Raw genomic sequence first — 22,369 nt, forward strand, 5'->3', positions numbered from 1 at the left:
TCTTGACTAATAATATATACATTATGCGAAAAACCATGAAGAATATATTACTGTACTGGTAGGTAGGTTCATCAATGCATTTGAGCTTTAATATGTTGTTGCCTCATCAGTGCTTGTTGTATATCAATTCTTAGCATAATCACATAAATCTTACAGTAAAGTTGTGGGTCCTAAAGCAAACATGCAGAGTTGAGTAGGAGTGACTATAGCAAAATCACTTTTAAATTACAGATCTTCAGGTTCACTCTCTGGAAGATTTGTTCATCAGATCTTTGGTGAAGTTTGAGAAAGGCTCTCTTCCTAAGCTCTTAAATACATGGTTCTCCAAGCTGACTGTGTACTGGGATCTCCTGGAGAGCTTTAAAAAGTGTCGTTCCATCCCATTACTGGGTATATACCCAAAGGAATATAAACCATTCTACCATAAAGACACATTCTTACATATGTTCATTGCAGCACTACTTACAGTAGGAAAGACATGGAATCAACTAAATGTCCATGTCTGGTAAACTGGATAAAGAAAATGTGGCACCATGGAATATTACACAGCCATAAAAAAGGATGAGATCATGTCCTTTGCAAGAACACAGATAGAGCTGGAGGCCATCATCCTTTGCAAACTAATGCAGGAACAGAAAGCCAAATACTGCATGTTCTCACTTATAAGTGGAAGTTAAATGATGAGAACACATGGACACAAGAAGGGAACAAGACACTGAGGACTATTTGAGGTTGGATGGTGGTGGGGTGAAGAGGATCAGAAAAAATAACTGTTAGATACTAGGCTTAGTATAATATTTGGATGAAAAATAATTTGTACAATAAAACTAGGTGACATGAATTTACATACATATATATGAATTTACATATATATATATATATATATAAACAACCTGCACATGGACCACTGAACCTAAAGTAAAAGTTTTGTTGTTTTTTTTTTAAAAAAGGTCCCCCAGGCAGGGCCGGGCGCGGTGGCTTACACCTATAATCCTAGCATTTTGGGAGGGCAAGGCAGGCGGATCACTGAGGTCAGGAGTTTGAGACTAGCCTGGCCAAAATGGCAAAACCCTGTCTCTACTAAAAGTACAAAAATCAGCCACACGTGGTGGCGAACGCCTGTAATCCCAACTACTTGGGAGGCTGAGGCAGGAGAATCGCTTGAACTAGGAGGTGGAAGTTGCAGTGAGCCGAGATTACGCCATTGCACTCCAACCTGGGCGACAAGAGTGAAAATCCCACCTAAAAAAAAAAAAAAAAAAACTCCCCTCAAAATAAAAATATTTTTTAAATTTAATATTAAAAAAAGTGCTGCTGTCCGAGTCCTATCTCCTGTAATTCTGACATTGTTGATCTGGTGTATGGCCTGCACATTGGGTTTCTCAAAGTTTCCCCACTGATTTCAACGTGCAGTTAAAATTAAGACCCACTACTGTAGAATTTGCCCAGGATTGTCTGGTCTGGAACTCCCTTTGGATCATCAGAATTTGTTTACTTTTCTCACACGGAAGTGGTATAATATTCTCCCATATTAGTGCTACCCTTTGCATGAAACTGAGGCATAATTGGCCTGTTTCAGGCTACCCAATGTGATGTGACCACCGGGAGCACCCACATCACCCAGGAGCTCGCTGGAAATGCAGGCTCAGCCCAGTCCCACAGAAGAATTAAAACAGAATCTGCCTTTAAGTTACCCAGGTGTTTCATTTGCATATTCAAATTTAGGGAGCACAATATAGTGGCCTCAAATTCTGCATTTCTAACACAATGCTTCTTAGTATGATAGATACTGCCAGTCCTCATCCACAGTGGCAAGGATTTAAAGCACTGTCTCTAAGTGTGGGGAACTCATTCTGAGATTCACCACAAACCTGAATCGAATTCTCTCCAAATCTGCCTTTTTAATTGACTGCTCATTCCCAGGTGATTCTTATTTACGTGAAAGTTTGACAATCACTGATGCAGGCCCAACTTTTTCCCAGAGCAGCAATCATTCTCTTATTCGAAAAGCAGCTCAGTCTAATTGCACTTAGACTACATCAGCCTAGAGGAAAGCATATTACCCTCTAGAGAAAAATACCTCATCTCTTCCTTAGCCCTTCAAATAACTGAAGCTAATCTTTCTCCTGCTGCCTGGTCAGGCTTAGATTTGCTGACAGTTGCTACTGATTCTGTTTCTTACTCTTCTTGGTATCCCACTATGTCCCCACCCCCACACTGGAAACCTTCCACTTCAGCCATACTCCTCAAAGCAGGACAGCCCAAAACTAGAGGAAAGCTCTGAACTGTGCGACAGAGAACACAAATGACAGTATACAAATGACACTGTCATCGGCTCTGATCAGAACTTTTTATTTTTTAATAACGCAGGTGGAGGTTGCATTCTTTTTAGAAAAGCTATGTATCATGTTAGTTCAATATTAAGCTTTCATTTAACCACATCACCTATGTTCCTTCCCCATGGGAACATGATACACAGCTTTTCTAAAAATGCAACCTCCACCTGCATTATTAAAAAATAAAAAGTTCTGATCAGAGCCGATGACAGTGTCATTTGTATACTGTCATTTGTGTTCTCTGTCGCACAGTTCAGAGCTTTCCTCTAGTTTTGGGCTGTCTTACTTTGAGGAGTATGGCTGAAGTGGAAGGTTTCCAGTGTGGGGGTGGGGAAATAGGGGGATCCCAACAGATGTCACCTCATTCCAATACTTTCACAAGTACTGACTGAACTTGCATGTAGGGCTTTATTTATAACCCAAATAAATTTCATCACTGTGATCTCTGCCCACTATTTCAGCCAACAAGGAATTTCTGGTCACTGGTCCTGAATACATGGAACCGTCAGTCTTGGATTCGGACGGTCAGAAGACCTAGATTCAAGTCTGATCTCTATAACTTTGCAATAGGCATTAGGCAAGTTCTTTAGCCTTTTTTTAAAATCTATAAAACGGACACAATAATAATACCTACCTTATAGTTGTGAGGATTCAATAAGGTACTATAAAAATCACTTTGTAAAGTATAAAGCTGTGTAAATGTGTTATTAATGAAGGCATCCCAAGGTATAAATAATCCACAAACTTAACCATAGCATCAGTTTGTTCATTCTCTGTATTTTCTACCCCCATATGAAATTAGCGGCAGTTCTGAAATCCTCTGAAATGCAAACTCTGTCTCCTCCACTACCATCTGTGACCCATTCTAGTTAGTCTGCTTTCCTTTGTGACAGAGTTCCTGTTTTTTATTGACAAAAGGAGGGGAAACCTGGTGTAAGAACCAGTGTAATTAAATACCAGGAGAGTTTTCTAGAAAGCAACCACGTGGAAGTGGATAAAGACAGAAAAACCCTTTAATGTTGCTGACGTGGGTGTCCAAATGTTCAGACAGGGTGTCCACTTCCAGTTTCTCACTGAAAGAGGAACTTAAAATTGCTAAGGTTCTGGTCATTGGAATTCTGTAGAGCCACAGCTCCCAAGCAAAGGGAGACATGCAATGAATATATGATATATGATATGATACAATATATTCTACCAACATGAGATCTCACTCTGCTTTAACACCATGAGAGCGCTGTGAACTTATTCAGGAACGATGTATCTACCCATTTCCTAAAATAAGGACAATCTCAAAAACAGATTTCTCAAATTTAACCCAAAAGACTGGGAAATGCTTTAGTTTTCACTAAAGTCCTTCTCTACGAACCTCCAGGTACCTTTCCAAACACAAACCTTTGCTAATTTCCATGATTTACAGATTAGAATAGCTGAAGTTTTTAGAACACACATGCTTTTGCAAGAGACTAATCAAAGAGTCACAACTAGAGGACATGTACAAAGTAAGAAATTTAAGGATTAAATATACTCAGGCTACTTAAGTAACAAACACCTAATGTTTATTAATAAATTAGTACACTTGAAGGCATTTTTCTGACATCAGTCCTTCACCATTACCCACAAACCCCGCCCATACAAAGGGAGTCCACGCCACCTTTGCATTGGAATCTAGCGACTGAGCATTAAAAGATACATTTGGAAACGAGAGCATAGTTGCAAATATATCAGACAATGGTTCTTACAGCTGCAGCCATTTTTAATTAAAGTAATTGGTGAAGGAATCCCACCAAGACCAAGGCCTTGAGAGCAGATTGGACCTATAGACTATATGTATATAAAAAAACAAGACATCTTTTAAAGCAAAGCTGGGCAAATTCTCTATGGAAAGGGTGCCACTGGCACTTCATCTTGACTTTCCAAAGTGCAGCAATGTGTTCCAGAACAGCTCAAGTCCTAAAAGGTGAAGTTCAAGTTCTTTGGTGGCCCAGTTGTCAAGCCACTTAAATAGCAAATCCTGATGGCTTGAGGATTTCAGTTCTCCAGCCCAGAGCATATTAGCATTAAGAGGAGTACAAGTAATCAAGCATTCTACACGGTGTCCAGGTGAAAACCATACAATCAGCAACAGTGTGGTCAAGTTTCAGACATGAATATGAACTATACGAGACATATGGAAAAGATAACTCAGAGTCTAATTGCATTACAGTAACTCAATGGGGTCTTAAATTTTCTTAATCTTTAAGAAAATTTATAAAGGACAAACAATAATAAAAATAGTAATAATAATTGTTTTTAAAAAGTAGGTGTGAATGTTAAGAGACATAAAGACTGCTTATAGGATTCACAAGATGCCAATATACTTTTAACAAGTTAAGAGCCTCACAATCCAGTGTGTGGGAAAAGTCACACTGCATTTATGGTAAGTTAAGTAAATTTAAAGTGCACAGAACAATCTTGAAAATACATAAGAAGGCAAAATGGAGAAAATATGGAACTTAAAAAACTTTAGTGGTGGGTATTTCACAACAGTTACACCTTGAAAAGACTTATAAACCAACTTCCCAGAAGAGTTATTTTAAAAAAAAGAGAGAAAGAAAGAACTCAAGCACTGGCCATATATTCTGTTAAACACACACACACACACGCCCCAAATGACAAAAATCAGAAACAGAAGAAAATTTAAAAAAAAAAACAAAAAAAACACCCTGCCACTAAAATGAGTAATTTCCAGAATGCAGTATCCCTATGTTCTACAGTAGGTCAGGAAGATGGCTATAAACAGAGTCCAGGAGGGTCTGGCTGGCTTCCTGGCTCTTGACTCCAATAATTTCGAATAGCCGGTCCAGTTTGTCCTCAGCCTGGGGAATCTCTTCAATCACCCGCAGCTCCTCAGGATTTAGAATGTGGAGCATGTCATCAAAGATAGGCTGCAAGTCACAGGGGTCCAGGCGTACCTGCCGCAACACTGTGTCCTTCTTTTCTGCACAGAAGAGAGGGAAGCAAAGACAGCTGTAAAGTGGCTGTACTGGCAAGGCCTAAGGAAAGGAGAAGGGGGTCCTAGAGAGAGACATTTGTTTCCTCCTCGGGCCATTATTCTCCATCCTCCATGACAGTGAGAGAGTGAGTGAGCCTCTGGCATATTCGAAAAAACACAAGAGTTTTTACTTGCATTGCACCGTAAGATAGAAAACAAGAGTTGCCTGATAGAGATCAGACAAGGTCCTGCTTGAATGGCTTGTTGATGTATCATTAATGTGACATTTGCCTAGACTTAAATAACTTCTAAGCTCTTTTAGAATTCAAAAGGTGAATGGTGAGTTAAAGAAACCAAAGAAACAAAAACAAAAAACTAGAAAACCTTTACTGCTTTTCCTATCTGTAATGTCTTTATTAAACCAAAATATACATAGGCCCATCCCTTTTCCAAATGACCAAAAATTCTAAGACAATGTGGTCTACTTATCTGACTTTCTGATTACATTGTAATATTTTAGAACTAAACTGTTGAGAAAGTAAAAGCACATAAATAAGAAAATACTACTTCTTTTTTTTTTTTTTGAAATGGAATCTCACTCTGTCACCCAGGCTGGAGTGCAGTGTCGTGATCTCAGCTCACCACAATCTCTGCCTCCTGGATTCAAGTGATTCTCCTCCCTCAGTCTCCTGAGTGGCTGGGATTACAGGCGCCTGCCACCACACCCGGCAAATTTTTTTGTATTTTTAGTAGAGACAAGGTTTCACCACGTTGGCCAAGCTGGTCTCGAACTCCTGACCTCAGGTGATCCACTCGCCTTGGCCTACCAAAGTGCTGGGATTACAGGCGTGAGTCACTGCACCCAGCCTAGAAAATATTACTTCTTCTCAGGTTATACCTTACAAAGGGATGAGGAGCTATAACTTTTATTACTATTATAAAGCACTTTTTCTAAAATATAATATATAACATAAAATATAAACTAAAATATAAATATTTTATGTAAATGTAAAATTGATTAATATAAAGTATATAAATTATAAATATGTAAATATACCATTTTATAAATACATAAAATATAAAATATAACCCTTTCACTAAAATATAACTGGAATTACCCAAAACTAGAAAATGTCTTTCAAAACTGTCATAAATAGCGAAGTGAATGCCCTACCCTGAAATTAAAAATTAAAAGTTGCAAATTCTTTGCCAAAACTACCAATCCATAATGTTTAAAATATTGTTATTTGCAATGTACTTTAACAAAGCGAATTTTAGGATATTTTGAAGTCACTAAAACCGTACTTTTCTTTGTTTTGAGACAAAGTTTTGCTCTTGTCACCCACTCTGGAGGGCAGTGGCATGATCTCAGCTCACTGCAACCTCCGCCTCTCGGGTTCAAGTGATTCTTCTGCCTCAGCGTCCGAGTAGCTGGAGCTACAGCCAGCTAATTTTTCTTTTTTTTCAGTAGAGATTAGGTTTCACCATGTTGGCCAGGCTTATCTCTAACTCCTAGCCTCAAGCGACCTGTCAGCCTCGGCCTCCCAAAGTGCTGGGATTACAGGCAGAGCCACCACGCCCGGCTAGAACCACTTTATCAGTGATGCTCAAGCTCGGACATTGTGCCTACCATCTGTATAAGGTGCCAACCAGAGCCTGGACTTATGATGAGGCAAATGAGGCACTCTCCTCTCGTGCAAAATTTAAGGTGGCACCAAAAAAACTCAATCTTCAAGTTATATTTCAGTGAAAGACGTTTTTTGTTTGTTTGAGGTTTTTGTTTGTTTGTTTGTTTGTTTCTTTTTGAGGCAAGATCTTGCTCTGTTACCCAGGTAACACAAGGCTCAAGCTCCTGGGCTCAAGGGATCCTCTGGCCTTAGCCTCTCCAGCAGCTGGGACTACAGGTGCAGTCCACTATGCTTGATTAATTTTTAACTTTTTGTAGAGACCATGTCTTGCTTTGTTGCCTAGATTGGTCTCAAACTCCTGGCCCCAAGTGATCTGCCACCACGGCCTAAAACCCGTACTTCTGATTCTCAAGATAAGTTCAACTTTAAATCTTTGGATACAGCAAGCTTGGTAAAAACTTTTCAGAAAAACTTGCCAGACTACATTTTATCAGGCCTTCCCTGAAACAGCATTTGATAGCATCATGAGGATAAAGGATGGCTGATCGCTCTCCGCCAGGCAGTATGAGCTGTAAAGATTTAGGAGGCGTGTCTTAGCCAGCCAATGGCGAAGTTTTTCTTGGGCCAGCTTATCTCGAAGTTTAGGACTGATCTATACAGGCAGGTAATTCAGATGACTCAACTGCAACTGGACATGGAAGGGGAGGGACAAATCCCAGGGGCTCTTTGTGGGGGTTAAAGTGCCTGTGTGAGGTCTGTTGAGACGCCTGTACCTTTGGTAATAAAGGAACCATTCCTGCTCAGCGCGGAGGAGCCACTGGATGTAGAGTCACAGCGGAGAAGGGGCTCCGACTCATCCACGAAGAAGCCCTTGTTCTTGTCCAGTGGGGAAGGCTCCACCGTCAGGAGAGTGGAATTCTCAAGTTTTGCGTTGGGGCTGGGGATGGGGCTGGGGCTAAGTGGGCTGGGGCTCATCGGGAGAGCCAGTTTGTCAGTTTCCAGCTGTCCGAGAGAAAAAAAAATTATTACGTACAGAAAAAAAAAACAGAAAAATTAAAATCCCTCCTCAGAGGCATTTTTTGTGTTCCATTTAATATTTTATACATAAATCCTCCTATGTGAGTTGACCATAACTTATTTATATGATTGCTAGACACACACACACAGACTTTTAAATCCTTCAAAAATACAGTGAGGATATGTATGAGTATTAAAACTAGGAGGCATATGCACCACGCTATTATCTCGGGGGAGGAAAAGTGAACATACGCGTAAAGAGAAAGATCCCCAATTTAAAACATAATTTTGTAGAGCTGAAAGGAGTCTTAGATGTAATTTAGTATAGTTCCCTGTTATGAGCTGAATGAATTGTGCCCCTCCAGTTGAAGACTTGACCCCCCAGTGCCTCAGAATGTGGCTACTGGGAGAGAGGGCCTTTAAGGAGGTAATTACAGTAAAATGAGATCATTAGGGTTGGCTCCACTCCAATATAACTGGTATCTTTAATAAAAAGAAGAGATGAGGACACAGACACACACAGAAGGGAGACACAGTGAAGACACAGGTGAGAAGGCAGCCATCTACAAGCCAAGAGACAGCCCTCAGAAGACACCTTGATCTTGACCTTCTGAGGCTCCCGAATTGTGAGATGATCAATTTCTGTTGCTAAGCCACGCAGTCTGCGGTCCTTTGTTACTGCAGCGCTCACTGACTCATACACTCAGCTTCATGGGGAAGGAAAACTGGGGCCTGGAGAAGTGAAGTGACTTTCTTAACTAAGGGCCAACAGGGAAGTCACAGAACTAAAACTAAACCCCAGGTTTTCTACTCCCATTTCAAACTAGCTCAGGAAAAAACCTGCTAAAATTAAGAATGAGAACAGGAGAAAATGAGAGGTGTCAGTGGCTAAGAGAAGAGAGTAATGACCCAAAGGACTGTGAAGCTTGCATTCTGGAGTGGGGAGGTCAGAGAGACAATAACAGATAAGATAATTTCAGATAAAGATGGTGAGCTTCACCACCACTCTGGCTGGTGGGTGGAGAATGAATTTTAGGGAGGCAAGAATCAAAGTTGAAAAAGCAATTAGGATGCTCCTACAGTGGCCACATACAGTGTGACTATGGCTTGTCCTGTGGGTGTGCAGTAGAGATAAGGAGATGTGATAGGTGATGTGACCCCATTTTATAAGTGAAGTGACTGGGGCCCAAAGAGGGCACACAGCTACTGGGAGAAAGCCAGTGCTCAACTCAGCCCTGCTTGACATCTCTATTTGCCCCTTTCATTTGAGAAAATACATCAGAACCCTGGCAAGCACTCGTGGCCTCTCCTAGTACTTGATTTTATCCTTTTATTGGCTCTTTCAGCATGGATAAAAAAAATCTGGGAGCCAGCTGGCCAGATCACACAGAGCAGGGTTCGGGGAATGATGGGCACTCTCCCCAAGCTGTTAATCACCACTCCTTAGAATCTTCATCCCTTCACTAACACACTTCAGGTAAAATGTTTTCAAGCTCTTCGATGAAGATATTGACATTTCAAAGTATTACACCAAATAGTTATATAAAGCACAAAGCAAACACAAGTGATTCTTTTACAAATTTTAAGGCCTGAGAAATTCTTGCAACTGATTGCAGATTGTGAAGATAACTGATTACTGCACATGTCTGATGTTCCAACAGCATTTTTCCTCTAAACCACCACCCACACCATTTCTGCTTCTGGCGCAAGTTTCAGACTTGGGAAACATGCGTACCTAGCTGTCCCTTTCTGATCTACAGACAAATGTTATGTATATGCTTGTAAAATTTTAATTTCATAGGCCCTGGCACATGCCCCTCCTCCTGGAAAATGCACATGGCCATTCATGCCAACACACTTTTTAAAATTCACTCAATTAGACAAAGAACACTTGTCTACATTCTGGTTCTTGTGGACATTACATTGGAAGACATGGTCAGTCGGTATCGTACACTATTCTTGCTTAAAAAGGAAATTCCCACCCACAAGTCACAAACTAAAAAGTCCACCCACTTATTTCCTAAATTCATTTGAAAATTTTAAATGTTTAATTTTCCACCAATTTCACCAAAAGGTCCTACTAGTGAAAATTAAGCACATGATTTCCAATATAATTGGAAAGACAGAATGCTGAACTGTTGCTCTCCTGTAATTAACAACGAGACAGGTGAATATGAAAATACCCCTACAAATGGTATTAGTGTCACAACAGAGCTAACGAGCATCACTAAAGCCAGAGGCCATTTAAAAACCATCTTTCTAGAAAATCTACTCAGTTAGTAAGTATATGTCTCTCTCACTTTGTGCAACGGCAACTGATTGCATTCCTACTTCATCTAAAGTTATTTTCATTTTTTCCCAAAAGAAAAACAATGCTTATAGAAACTTCTTTCCTTGATTTGCTGTAATATATACAACATCCATCAAAGCTGGTTTTCCATACTGCAACTGTCCTAGGCATTGGGTTATTTCTGGTTTCTAATCAGAACATTGAGTCATCAGAATATGTGGAATAAATTAATTCCTTGTTTTATTAATTCTGAAAGTTCATCGTTCAGTATTCTGAGTTTGTAGCCAATGAAGAACACCTACGACAAGATTTAGATACCAAACAGAAGAAAAATACTCTTGGCCGGGCACAGTGGCTCACATCTGTAATCCCAGCACTTTGGGAGGCCAAGGTGAGCTGATCATGAGGTCAAGAGATTGAGGCCATCCTGGCCAACATGGTGAAACCCAGTCTCTACTAAAAACTTCAAAAATTATCTGGGCATGGTGGTGCATGCCTGTAGTCCCAGCTACTCGGGAGGCTGAGGCATGAGAATTGCTTGAACCTGGGAGGTGAAGGTTGCAGTGAGGAGAGATCGTGCCACTGCACTCCAGCCTGGTGCCTGGAGACAGAGAGAGACTCTGTCTCAAAAAAAAAGAAAAAAAAAAAAGAAAAGAAAAATACTCTTAACGAGAAAGCTAGATTTCCAGAAAAGAGGCTCCTTTTACAAAAACTTTGAGCATAAACTTACCAAGATATTCATAAAATAAAATAATTTATTTCCTAAGCTTCCTTGAACTTTCCAAATTCTCTATACAGATACATTAGGCTGGCCACGGTGACTCACACCTATAATCCTAGAACTTTTGGAAGCCCAGGTGGGTGGCTCCCTTGAGGTCAGGAGTTCGAGACCAGCCTGGGCAACATGGTGAAACCCTGTCAACACTAAAAATCCAAAAATGAGCCCAGCTTCGTGGTGGTCGCCTGTAGTCCCAGGTACTTGGGTGTCCGAGGCAGAACAATTACTTGAACCCAGGAGGCAGAGGTTGCAGTGAGCCGAGATTGTGCCACTGCACTCCAGCCTGGGCGACAGAGCAAGACTTTGTCTCAAAATAATAATAATAATAATAATAATAATAATGTTTACAGCTAGAAAACCAATAAACGTTGTTTTTAAAAGCAGTCATCACTGATAAGTATATTTTCCTTCTGCTACCTTGAAAATGTTGTGGCTGTAGCAGCTCTTATTTATATAGTTATCCAAGAAACAGGGTAGCAGGAAGATTATCACTGTGGCTGAGCTACTCTCTATACTTTTGTTAAATATTCATGGACATGGCATTCATATGTGCCCCAACTTAACGCAATGAGGCAGATATTAAGAAAACGTGGCCTGTAAAGGCAATGTATCTGCCACTTATTTGAAGTTCCTTTGGAGAAACTTGAAAACTACAGTTCTGAAAAGAACTTTATAGCCATGATGTAATCCTGCTAACTTGGAAGACTCACATGAGAAATGAGGTAGGGACAGTAAATAGACCCAAATGGTAGGGGGCATGGACAGCTCCCAAAGCAGCCCAAAAGGGAACAATTCTATTGTGTGAACTCTGAGAGCATACCATTGCTTTTGGCCAAACAAGTCCCAAATGTCCTTCTGATTAGTTTCCATGCAAGCACACTTAGTCCTTCCAGATACTTAGCAGTCCAAACTGACAAGGGAAGAAAGATAAATGGTTCACCTTACTCAAGGGTGGGGTCACATCTAAAGCTCTGCTGCTGAGCTAACAATTTTCCTAAGCACCTCTACCACTGAGTACAAGGAACCATGCAAACAGATTAGGTAAACAGACTACTGCTTGAAATCTGGGGACCTGAACATCTCTGGGCTACTGAGATTAGTAGCAGTATTTATGAGAATAATGATTTCATTTGCATCTGGATTGTACTGCAATGAGCCGTAACTGTCATCATCACCCTTCCTTATTTCCAGCTGTGTCCTTGCCAATCCTACATTCCCACAGCAACCAGACTTCTAAAACTGAAGTACCCACTCTGTGTGCTCAACCAAATCAAAATTGGAAACTGAGGCCAGGCGAAGTGGCTTACACCTGTAATCCCAACACTTTGGGAGGCCGAGTGGGTGGGTCACTGTAGGTCAGGAGTTAAAGGCCAGCATGGCCAACATAGCAAAACCTCATCTCTACTAAAAATACAAAAATCAGCTGGGTGTAGTGGCACATGCCTGTAATCCCAGCTACTTAGGAGGCTGAGGCAGGAGGATCGCTTGAACCCAGGAGGTGGAAGTTGCAGTGAGGCGAGATCACACCACTGCATTCCAGCCTGGGCTACAGAGCAAGACTCTGTCTCAAAAAAAAAAAAAAAAAAAAAAATTGGAAACTGAAGCTCAAAAACAATTCTCCACTTCTATTATCAAACTGAAAAATCACTTCCCTGTTGACTGGCCTTTCCTTCCTGTTGAAGGTTGCAGTATTCCCCTATCCCCTGGGGATAGCAAAGCCATGCATGATAAAGGAGAATCCTTCCAAGCTTTATTCATGGCAAAGGTGGTATATAAATGAAATAAGATTTTGAGGCAGCAAGATCTGGCAGCATTCCTGCATAGACTCTGAGAGCAGGAATGGGCGAAAACTCCAGCCTCAGCCGCCATCTGTGTGGTAAGCACTTCATGTTCCTCATAGTCAACTCCTAAAAATCATGAAAATCCTGGAAAAATCCTTGCAAGAAAAGAGAAGAGACATAACACTAACTAGTTGTGTGGTGCTAGGAAAACCACTTCCCTCATCAGACCTGTGGTCTCATTTCTAACCTAAACAGGTTAGACTGGGTCACTTCTGGGTTCCTTCCATTCAGATTATGTCTTATTTATTGCTTGTCTTACTGTTGCTATTTCATTCTTCTCACCCACTAATCCCACACTCCAACTCTTTTTCCCCTTCCAAGTTACCCCCAACTGTACTACTCAACTAAAATTTACCACAAAGTTATTTTCAATTACTACCCAATTACGATCTCCCTGTGGTTGCATAATCTGTTTTCATAAAACTAATTAATGACTTTGATGCCTCAGTAACCCCCTAAAATGAAGTATTAATTACCCAGCCTAGATGCTTTTTACCAGCCTACTGAAATGGTTCAATTTAACCCCTTGGCTTCTGACACTACCCAGGTGGATACTACCAGGCACCTTTTCCCTAATATAACCAGATATCCCTGAGAATCCCCAACACAAAGCTCTTTACAGTAAAGTTGCTGTTTTAATTTAATTTTCCCTCTAGACCTCATTCAACACTTAGAAAGAAGGGAGAATTCTATGATACATTTATGAAAATCTCTGTCACTTTAATAATGGTTTTTAAAAGCCCATTTGCTAAATGTAACTGAAACATATTGCTGTTCAGTATGAGATAACAGAAAAGAGACTTGAAGAAGTAAGCCATTCCCAATACTATGCTAGGTGATTCAGCATAAAATATCTGTGATTTGTTTGCTGCTAAGTAAGTTGTACCAGCCCCATTTTAACAGATGAGGAAACTGAGGCTCTAAGAGGTAATAACTTGCCCCAAGCCACAGAGCCAGAATTCAAGACCAGGTCTGCCTAGTTTCAAAGTTACCCTCTTTGCTGCCATGTCGCCTCCCTCTCTGGACCCCACAGCATTTACAGAAATTTGACAAACCCTGTAAACTGATTACAAGCAATCACATGACCACAAGGTGTTGCCCGAAGCCCTCCACCAGAGTGAAGGGGGTACAGTTGAGGTCTGCAAGGACCTGGGACTCAATGGCAGACTTACACTCCAGCTGGATGACTGCCCTGAGATAAACAGGAGAGATTCTGTAAATACCAGATAACTCAACTGTAGCCTATAACCTTGTTTTCTATCGAAAATATTTCAGATCCCAACAGACCAGTGGCTGGTTAAAAAACAAACTCAATTTCTACTAAATGTTTATCTCAAAGGAATTCTAGTCACAAATAAATATAAAATCACAGCTATTGAAGAATTATGATATTATCTCAAGCCTGTTTCCCCTGCTCTCCTAGCTGCCCAGATAACCAAAATCAAATTAGATTTCAAGGCCTTCTGTAGGCCTACATAGGCATATAAGATTGGGCTCTGGGAGGAAAAAAAGGCATATTTTCTTTGCCAGAAAAGTATTTATTGATATCTGAATCTATGTGGTCTTTAGAGAACAGGAATTCAGATAGTAAGAAATGCTTTCTTAATCAAGTCTATGTGGGTCCAGGATTTCAGATATAAATGAGGGTTAAGATAATCAGGGTTGGCATCCTCATCACAAAACAATTTATCTGAACCTATTCCATTCCTAAGTTTAGACATTATAGAATACTTGTATATAATTATTTCTTCCTTAAAAAATAAAAACAAATACGTCGCCTCTAAAAACGAAAGTTTCAGATGATGAGACACAATGATTTTTAAATTATTCTTCTGAGGGTGAATTCTTGTTCAATTCATTCCAGAGTAATGGGTCTTGGTGAGTAGAACCCAAATATATTCAAATTTTTTTGCAAACAAAAAGCTTAAGAGGCAAATGGAAAAATGCTGGTTTCTAAATGCTTGAAAGAAGGATTACCAGTTTAAGAAATTTAGGGAATGTCTTTGAAATGGGAATATGGACTGGAAATACATACATACATAGATAAAGCACATATGCCAAAACGTGAATAACTATTGAATCTAGATGGTAGATTTATTATTTGTTGCAATGTGCTTTCAAATTTTCTTTGCTTCATAAGTTTTCTTTTGAAGCGTTATTTTAAAAAAGTAAAGAGAAGAGCCAAAAGTCAAATAATTTCAAGACAAAATTCCCCAAAATTTTCCTAGGCTTCCACTGTTGAGTTAAAACTTTTGTTTTCTTTCCTTCTTTCTTCTCCTGAGCAGCCCAGACTTCAGGACATGAAGCAAGGAGGTGTTTCCATTGCATAAGTAGGAAACAGCACGAACACTTACATCTAAATTGTCAATTGGCAAGTGCACAGTGAGGCCCATCTGCTGTCTAGATCTCTCTGGGATCAGTGGATATCATGGGACAGAATAAAGAACAGGAGCACAACGTCAAGATGTTCTGCTCAGCTTCCTTGGGAACCCCCAAGCCAGACCACAGAGATAGCATAGGTGAGTGAACCTTACACTGGGAGCCAATGCAGAGACTGCAGAACAAACTCACCCACCATCAGGAGAATCTCAGGATTAATCTGGCCAAAAAAATGTCAAAACCACTGGGGAATTATTTTTAAAAACTTTCCCACTCACCCTAGATCTGTTCAAGCACAGAATAATAAAAAGGTTTTGTTTCAACTGCAACCTAACTTAAGGTATATGAAGTTAGCCTAGGTTAACTAGTCGTGGTGGGTCTCTTGCTTAAATACCCCAAACTCAAATCAAGGTAGTTGGCTATAATTTTCTGGCTATACCTAATCTTAGAATTCTCATCATTTCTAAGAGTTAATTTCAAAATTGAGCCCCAAAGTCTATAAATCCACCCCCATTTAAGTCAAAGTGCCAATAGCTAATCCTTGCCCTAAGCAAGAGAACTGTGCCTTTCCTGTATGTACAGGAGAAAAGCCACAACAAATAGTGCTGCACAAAGCTGCCAAAGCTGGTAAGAACCAGCTGGCTCCTGAGGGAGGGGCAAGGGAGGCCGGCCCCGCCCAGCTGCCCTGCGGGTGTCTGCAAGCTGTCCAGGCTGCTGACATCAACAGTAATGGTGTTGCAGCTCTGAGCTGACTCACTGACTAGCTTTCTTAAAAAGAGGAAGTGAGAACAGTGAATAAGTGGGCTCTCTTGGTTCAGAGCTGGAATCCACTCACGTTTGAACATATTGTCAAGCCTTCTAAGAGCTCAGCACCATCAGAACATTAGGAGATCATGCTCCGTTGGAAATTACTTAGGTTTCCCTAAACTTCTATTGGGAAATCTTTCCCACAAAAAAAAAGCCTTTCAATAATTCTGTCCATAAAAAAAGGTTTCACAAACCTTTTTAAAGCTTGCTGTAAGACACTGTGGAGGATAGAGAGTCATTTCATAGGAAATTCAAGACCTTGAAGTAAGAAGGCTTAAGTTCATCTTTATGATTCAGATTTTTTTAACTCAACACATCTGATTAAATTAGCATTGTGTAATAAGTCTATTAATTAGATTCATGCCATTAGAATTGCAATACATATGATCCACAAATCTAAGTTACCTTTGTCTTTAACCCCTGACTTCCAAGTCTCAGCAACTCAGTTTCCCTTCGTGGAGGTTACTACTGTTACCAAATCACAATATACTCTTCCAGAGATAGTCTATACTTATACCAATAAATAAGTACATATATTCTCCATTCCACCCCTTATTTTTTAAAATATTTTTTAACATATATGTATATACTCTGTGTGTGTGTGTGTGTGTGTGTGTGTGTGTATATATATATATATATATATTTTTTTTTTTCCAATATGGTGACACAATGTACTACATACTGTTCTTTTCTTTTCATGTTGCCCAGGCTGGAGTGCAGTGGTGCAATCTGAGCTCACTGCAACCTCCACATCTCGTATTCAATTGACTCTCATGCCTCAGGTAGCTGGGATTACAGATGTGCACTACCAGGCCCAGATACTTTTTGTATTTTTAGTAGAGATGGGGTTTTACCATGTTGGCCAGTCTGTTCTCAAGCTCCTGACTTCAAGTGATCCGCCCATCTTGGCCTCTCAAAGTGCTGGGATTACAGGCATAAGCCACTGCGTCTGGCCCTATGTACTATTCTTCACCTTACTTTTTCCTCTTAATTCTTCTTGAGGCTAGCACATGAAGAGCTGACTCACTTCTGACAAGTACATGCCATTCCACTTAATGGATGTTCTATAACTTATATAACCAGTCCTCTAGTGAAAGGCATTTGTACATCTCCTCACTCTTTTGCTATTACACATGACACTACAACGAATACACGTACTTGTACTTGCATCATGCTGAATGTATCAGAACACCTGTAAGATATCTTCCTAGACATAGAATCATAGGTCTCTATGTCAGCCTGAGAGGGTAAAAGTCTTCATGTTTAAAAAGTCTTCAGTATTTCCTTCTCTGTAAACTGTCTCGTTCACAGACGGCATAATTTTTTCTTAATTTGTAAAAACTCATTATTTTTCAATAAACTTAACCCTATGTTTCAGACAATTTCAACCTGTGATTATTTTGCCTTTTGATTTGTATGTGGTGTTTTCTGGCTTGTATATTTATTGTTAAGTAGTTGCATTGTTCTTGTAACAGCTTCTGTGCTTTACGCCATTCTCTACTGTCGTGATTATAAAAACAAAACATTTCCCCCATGTTTTTTTCTAGTACTTTTTTGGTGATAGGTCATTTTAGTTGTTGGTCATTTAATTCCAGACTGTCCTCTGAAAGTCCAACTGTAGATCAATCGAAGTTTCCTCCGTGGCAATTGGTAATGAAAAAATCAGGAGTGACATTAGTCTCTCCCAAGGAAATGGTGAAGAATAAGTGATGAAAACCTCGAAATTAACTGATACATAATAAAACCTACTGCTGACCATGATACAATTCCTCATCAGCAAGTGTACCTGTTATTGACACTTGGGTTATAACAGAATAAGGGACACTTTCACAAACACAAAGTGGAGAAGCTAGACCAAAGCTGGAAGCTATTCAACTTTATCCAAATTGATGTTTTGGCTTTAAAAAGAAACAATGAAAATGTGCTCTCCTGCACTGGTAATTGATGGAGAAAATAAGCTTCTTTTCACAGTATTGATTCTGATTTCCTCCCAATGCACTTCTTGAGAAAGCTAGTAAGGGTGTAGATTAAAGGGGTGGGAAATGTCATCCACTAATAGACCCAACCTTTTCTGAATGGTGAGACACTCTGTCTGAGAAAAAAATTAAAGCCCACTTCAATCCTTCTGTACAGCAGCTTCACAGAATATATTCTCAAGTCTGGCTCACATATCTATGCCTCCTATAAAACTGTCAGCATTTTAAGGGATGATTCTGTTTTGTGTTTTGTTTTGTTTCATTTAGTATCTCAGTGCCTGGTACAGGGCTCAATATATAATGGGTCCTCTGATAATCTATTAAATAAATTGCCTCTGTTAAACCATCTCAACCTTAAAGGCAATACTAATAAGAAGGTGTGTGTGTGTGTGTGTGTGTGTGTGTGTGCGTGTGTGTGTGTGTGTGTGTTGAGGAGGGAGTGTACATTAATATAAAGACCTCGAGAATCTGTTTCCTAGACTTGTCTCCTTACAATCTGCATACATCAAGCTCAACTACCATATTTTGTTAATTCTATGATGCATATTTTTTTCACATTTAAACATCTCTGAAATGGGGATGTATCTTACAATTATAATTAGCAGTATTTTGTTTCTCAGTAATACCCATGACAATGGTACATCTTACAATTGACATGGGATTCAATGAAATATAGTAATATATCTGTATTAGTCAGTTTTCATACTTCTATAAATAAATAACTGAAATTGGATAATTTATAAAGAAACGAGGTTTAATATGTCCATGGTTCTGCAAGCTGTACAGGAAGCATGATTGGGAGGCCTCAGGAAACTTACAATCATGGTGGAAGCCAAAGGCATATCTTACATGGTCAGAGCAGTGGTGACAGTGAGGGGGGAGGTGTCACACACTTTTACACAACCAGATCTCATGAGAACTCTATTGCAAGAACAGTGCCAAAGCAGGAAATGTGCCTCCATGATCCGGTCACCTTCCACCAGGCCCCACCTCCAACACTGGGAATTACAATTCAACATGATATTTGGGCAGGGACACAGACCCAAATCATATCACTATCTTAATTAGAATACCCACCTATACTTCTCAGGACATGAAACTTGCTAAATAAATCAGATATAGAGACCCAGACAGTGCTGGGGACACAAGAGACACTGAGCAAATGCTGGTTCACTTTCTCCTTAATGCACATTTACTGAAAACAGAATGCATTTGTTTGTCAAGTCAAAAAAGGAAAATGTAGAATTCAAATTCCAACACAGAAAATAGTTGCTGAGATTTACTGAGTCCCCTACTCTAGGTCAAGTGCAGGACTGGACATTTACACTAACCTCTAGTTCTCGGCAAAATCTTTACAAGGCACTTACAAAGAAACTGAGGTTTGGAGACTTTATAGGACTTGCCCAAAGTCACATAGTGAGTGGCAAAAGCAAAATTCAAACCCAATTCTGAGAGACCAAGTCAAATTCTTGAATTTGTCAGTTTCTTCTAGTAGTTCCTGGAGATTCAAAGTTTAATCTCTAGCACCTGACAGGAAATGGGATATTAAAACTTTATTTCTGTACCTTAAATATTACACAACAGTTAAGGGTTTTTAAAAAGCTTGCTACTGAGCAAAACAAGGATATAAGTAAAACAGATATTCTTTGCAGAGTCAAAGATTTGAGAAGCCCTTAATATGAAAAAGTAAGTGGGGCTTCCTAAGCAGAAAACAAGTGTGAAAGTTTCAGGGAAGAAGGCCAAAATATAGTCTTGAAAAAAACTAGTCTGATTTTTTTTTAAGTGACTTTCAAATGGACAAGTATATATCTGCTCTAGCTTTGTAAGTATTTTTTGGCAGGTTGAGTACTCCTTCACTCTGATGCTTATAAGTCCTCGTGTACAATTCTATTACAATATTTGCTCATCCCACTGAATTATAATTATTTGCACATATGTCTCCACCCCAACAAGTGAGTTACTGAACGGCATTGACCACTTTTCTTTACCCAGTACCAGGCACACAGCTGGTGCTTGAAAAAAGGTTGTTGACTAACTGAACAAAAGCTTGGAATATGATAGCAAGTAGAAAAGCCTAAAATGTTGTTGAAAATCTAAAGGCTATTTATAAACATTGCTCCTCTGTGCACAATGACAACTTTAAACACAAGCATCACTAACCGTTTCTGGTCCTATGTGTGTCAGCAATCCCTTTATCATGTCCTCTTCTCCTCACCACCCCAGAAGTTCCCCAGAGCCCACAGTCACACCCTACGAATTAAGTAACTTGACCTTAAATAACCCTCTATGCTGTAGAAACACGGCAGAGGGCAGCCGCTAGATACATGCAAGTTTAGCTGTTACCTTAGGTCTTAGGTCCTCAGGTCTTAGGACAATAACCCCTATTTTCCAGAGATGACAAATTGGAAAATTAATGACAAAGCCTAATTTGAATAGCCAAAAAGCCAACAGTTAATGTACAGCTGGTATTTGCTTCAACTTGCCCTCACTGTATTAAATTTCTGAAAATAGCTGGTCTCAGTCAGACCCATAGATAAGGACAGCTGCATCCTGCAGCTGGTAAGCAAAAAATCAGTAACTGTAGTTCCCCCTGCAGCAGAAGCAGCAGGAGCACTGTTCTCATCAAAATAGAAGGCCCAGTACTTCTCTAGCTGTTGGGATTCTCCGAGTTGATTACACAGAGCAAAGCCATCCAAGCTCCAACACAGAGTCTACTATAGTAGAAAGAGAGAGAGTGTGTGTGCGTTAAGTGCAAAAACGCGCTGTTCTTGAGACAGGTCTCCTATGTGGTCCTGGAAAGGACTAAGATACTCTAACAAAGAATCATTCTATTATATAGAAGTCAACAACCACCACCACAAAACACTGACTGTGGGTCCACTGGTTGTTAAATTATGGCATAGTTTTAATCTACTTAATCTTACGGAAGGAGAGATAAGAAGTCTCGAGCACGGATGCTCAACTGCGATGCCTGATCAACATCAGTCCTTTACATTTGTGAATCCCTGATCAAAACAGACAGCTAAAGTCACATTTTATATTATTTTTAATTGTTGTGATTGTTTTTAATATCATCATTTTTAAAGTATATATGAAACTTCTTTTTCCTCCCCTTTCTCTCATGAAGCAATGAAGGGATGCTGAAACTCTAACCACAAATATAATACTTCTGAACCTAGCTGCTAAGCATCACTTTAATATCTCACTCTAGTATGGTCCACAGTAATTTGATTATTAAAATTAATTTTGATAACCACTCAGAGTGTGAAGGACAGGTCCTTGAATTTCCATTTTAAATGGAAAAATCTCAGCATTAGAGAAATTGTTTGCCCAGGGTTTCCTATGGTGAAGAAACAGACTCCCTTCCTTTCACCCTATCCATGGTGCAGTGAAAGAGTGCACTGGTTAAGTCTGTCTGCACATAAGAAGGCTCTAGAATAAAAGGGCAGAGCGAAAAAAAACAAGGAAAACCAAATCGTAAGGAAAACTAGAAATTCACTTGCTCAATTTTGCTTCTCTTTTTCAGACAGCTATTGAGGAACCAGACCATTATCTCCCTCACTAGAGAAAACATCCCAGCCAGTCTAGGAACATGTGCTCAGGCAGTAGGCAATAAATAGCTACAGTTAGCTGGGATTTCCAGCTTTTGGGCACTGAACCCAGATAGCAGCCTTCCTGATCAACCATCTACTTTCAGCAGTCCTGGAATTGGGAGAAAATCCCCACCTGACACTAAGTGACCCTCTGTATTCAGCATCTAAAAGACCCATTATGTGTATGAGGTTTAGCTAGTTAGGAACATTCTTCTATCTCTCTTGCCTCCACAGCCTGGAAATAATTGCAACTATTAATAGTCAATATCTGACAAGTGCTTACTATGGGTCACACTCACCTCATTCTCAGAGCAACCCATAGGACAGGCACTCATGTTGTTCCTATTTCTTCATGAAGAAACTGAGGCAGAGAGGCCAGGTAATTTACTCAGAGTCCCCAAAGTGGCTATGTTGCCAGGATGGGGATTTAACCCAGCACATGTCTCCACACTGACGTTCTGATCAGAGCCTACTGGCTGGTTAGCTGGAGATTCAGCACATTCCTCCTCCCCACCTCTTGGATTTACTCCTTTGGATTATATAAGTATGTGTAAACTTCTTCCTTCTATCCAACTGTAAGCTTCCTTGATGGTATTGACTTTATCTTACTCATCTTTGCATTGCCCAAAGTGCCTGGAATAAATAATACTGTGCACAAAATTTGTTATGTAATACAGATTTAAAAATAAAATCACATCCTCTCCTTTGCTGGTTAGCAGGGGAAACTTAAACCCAGGCATTAAAGAACTAAAG

General features: G+C 39.8%; 1 protein-coding gene across 3 annotated transcripts in view; it reads right to left on the bottom strand.

The window, feature by feature from the left end:
• Window positions 1-3,873: 3,873 nt before the first annotated feature.
• Window positions 3,874-22,369, bottom strand: part of TNFRSF21 (TNF receptor superfamily member 21) — a 73,103-nt gene continuing 54,607 nt past the window's right edge. For 2 of the 3 annotated variants that reach the window (XM_032299627.1, XM_032299628.1), the window contains exons 5-6: window positions 7,709-7,937; window positions 3,874-5,313 (exon numbers count right to left, since the gene is read on the bottom strand). In XM_032299627.1, the coding sequence (XP_032155518.1) occupies window positions 5,084-5,313; window positions 7,709-7,937 (459 nt within the window). In that variant the 3' untranslated portion in view covers window positions 3,874-5,083. The remainder of the gene's footprint in view (window positions 5,314-7,708; window positions 7,938-22,369) is intronic. The other variant, XM_032299629.1, reaches the window with a different exon arrangement.

Source organism: Sapajus apella, unplaced genomic scaffold, assembly GCF_009761245.1.
Source record: "Sapajus apella isolate SASKATOON/1434 unplaced genomic scaffold, GSC_monkey_1.0 scaffold41, whole genome shotgun sequence".
NCBI classification, from domain to species: domain Eukaryota; kingdom Metazoa; phylum Chordata; class Mammalia; order Primates; family Cebidae; genus Sapajus; species Sapajus apella.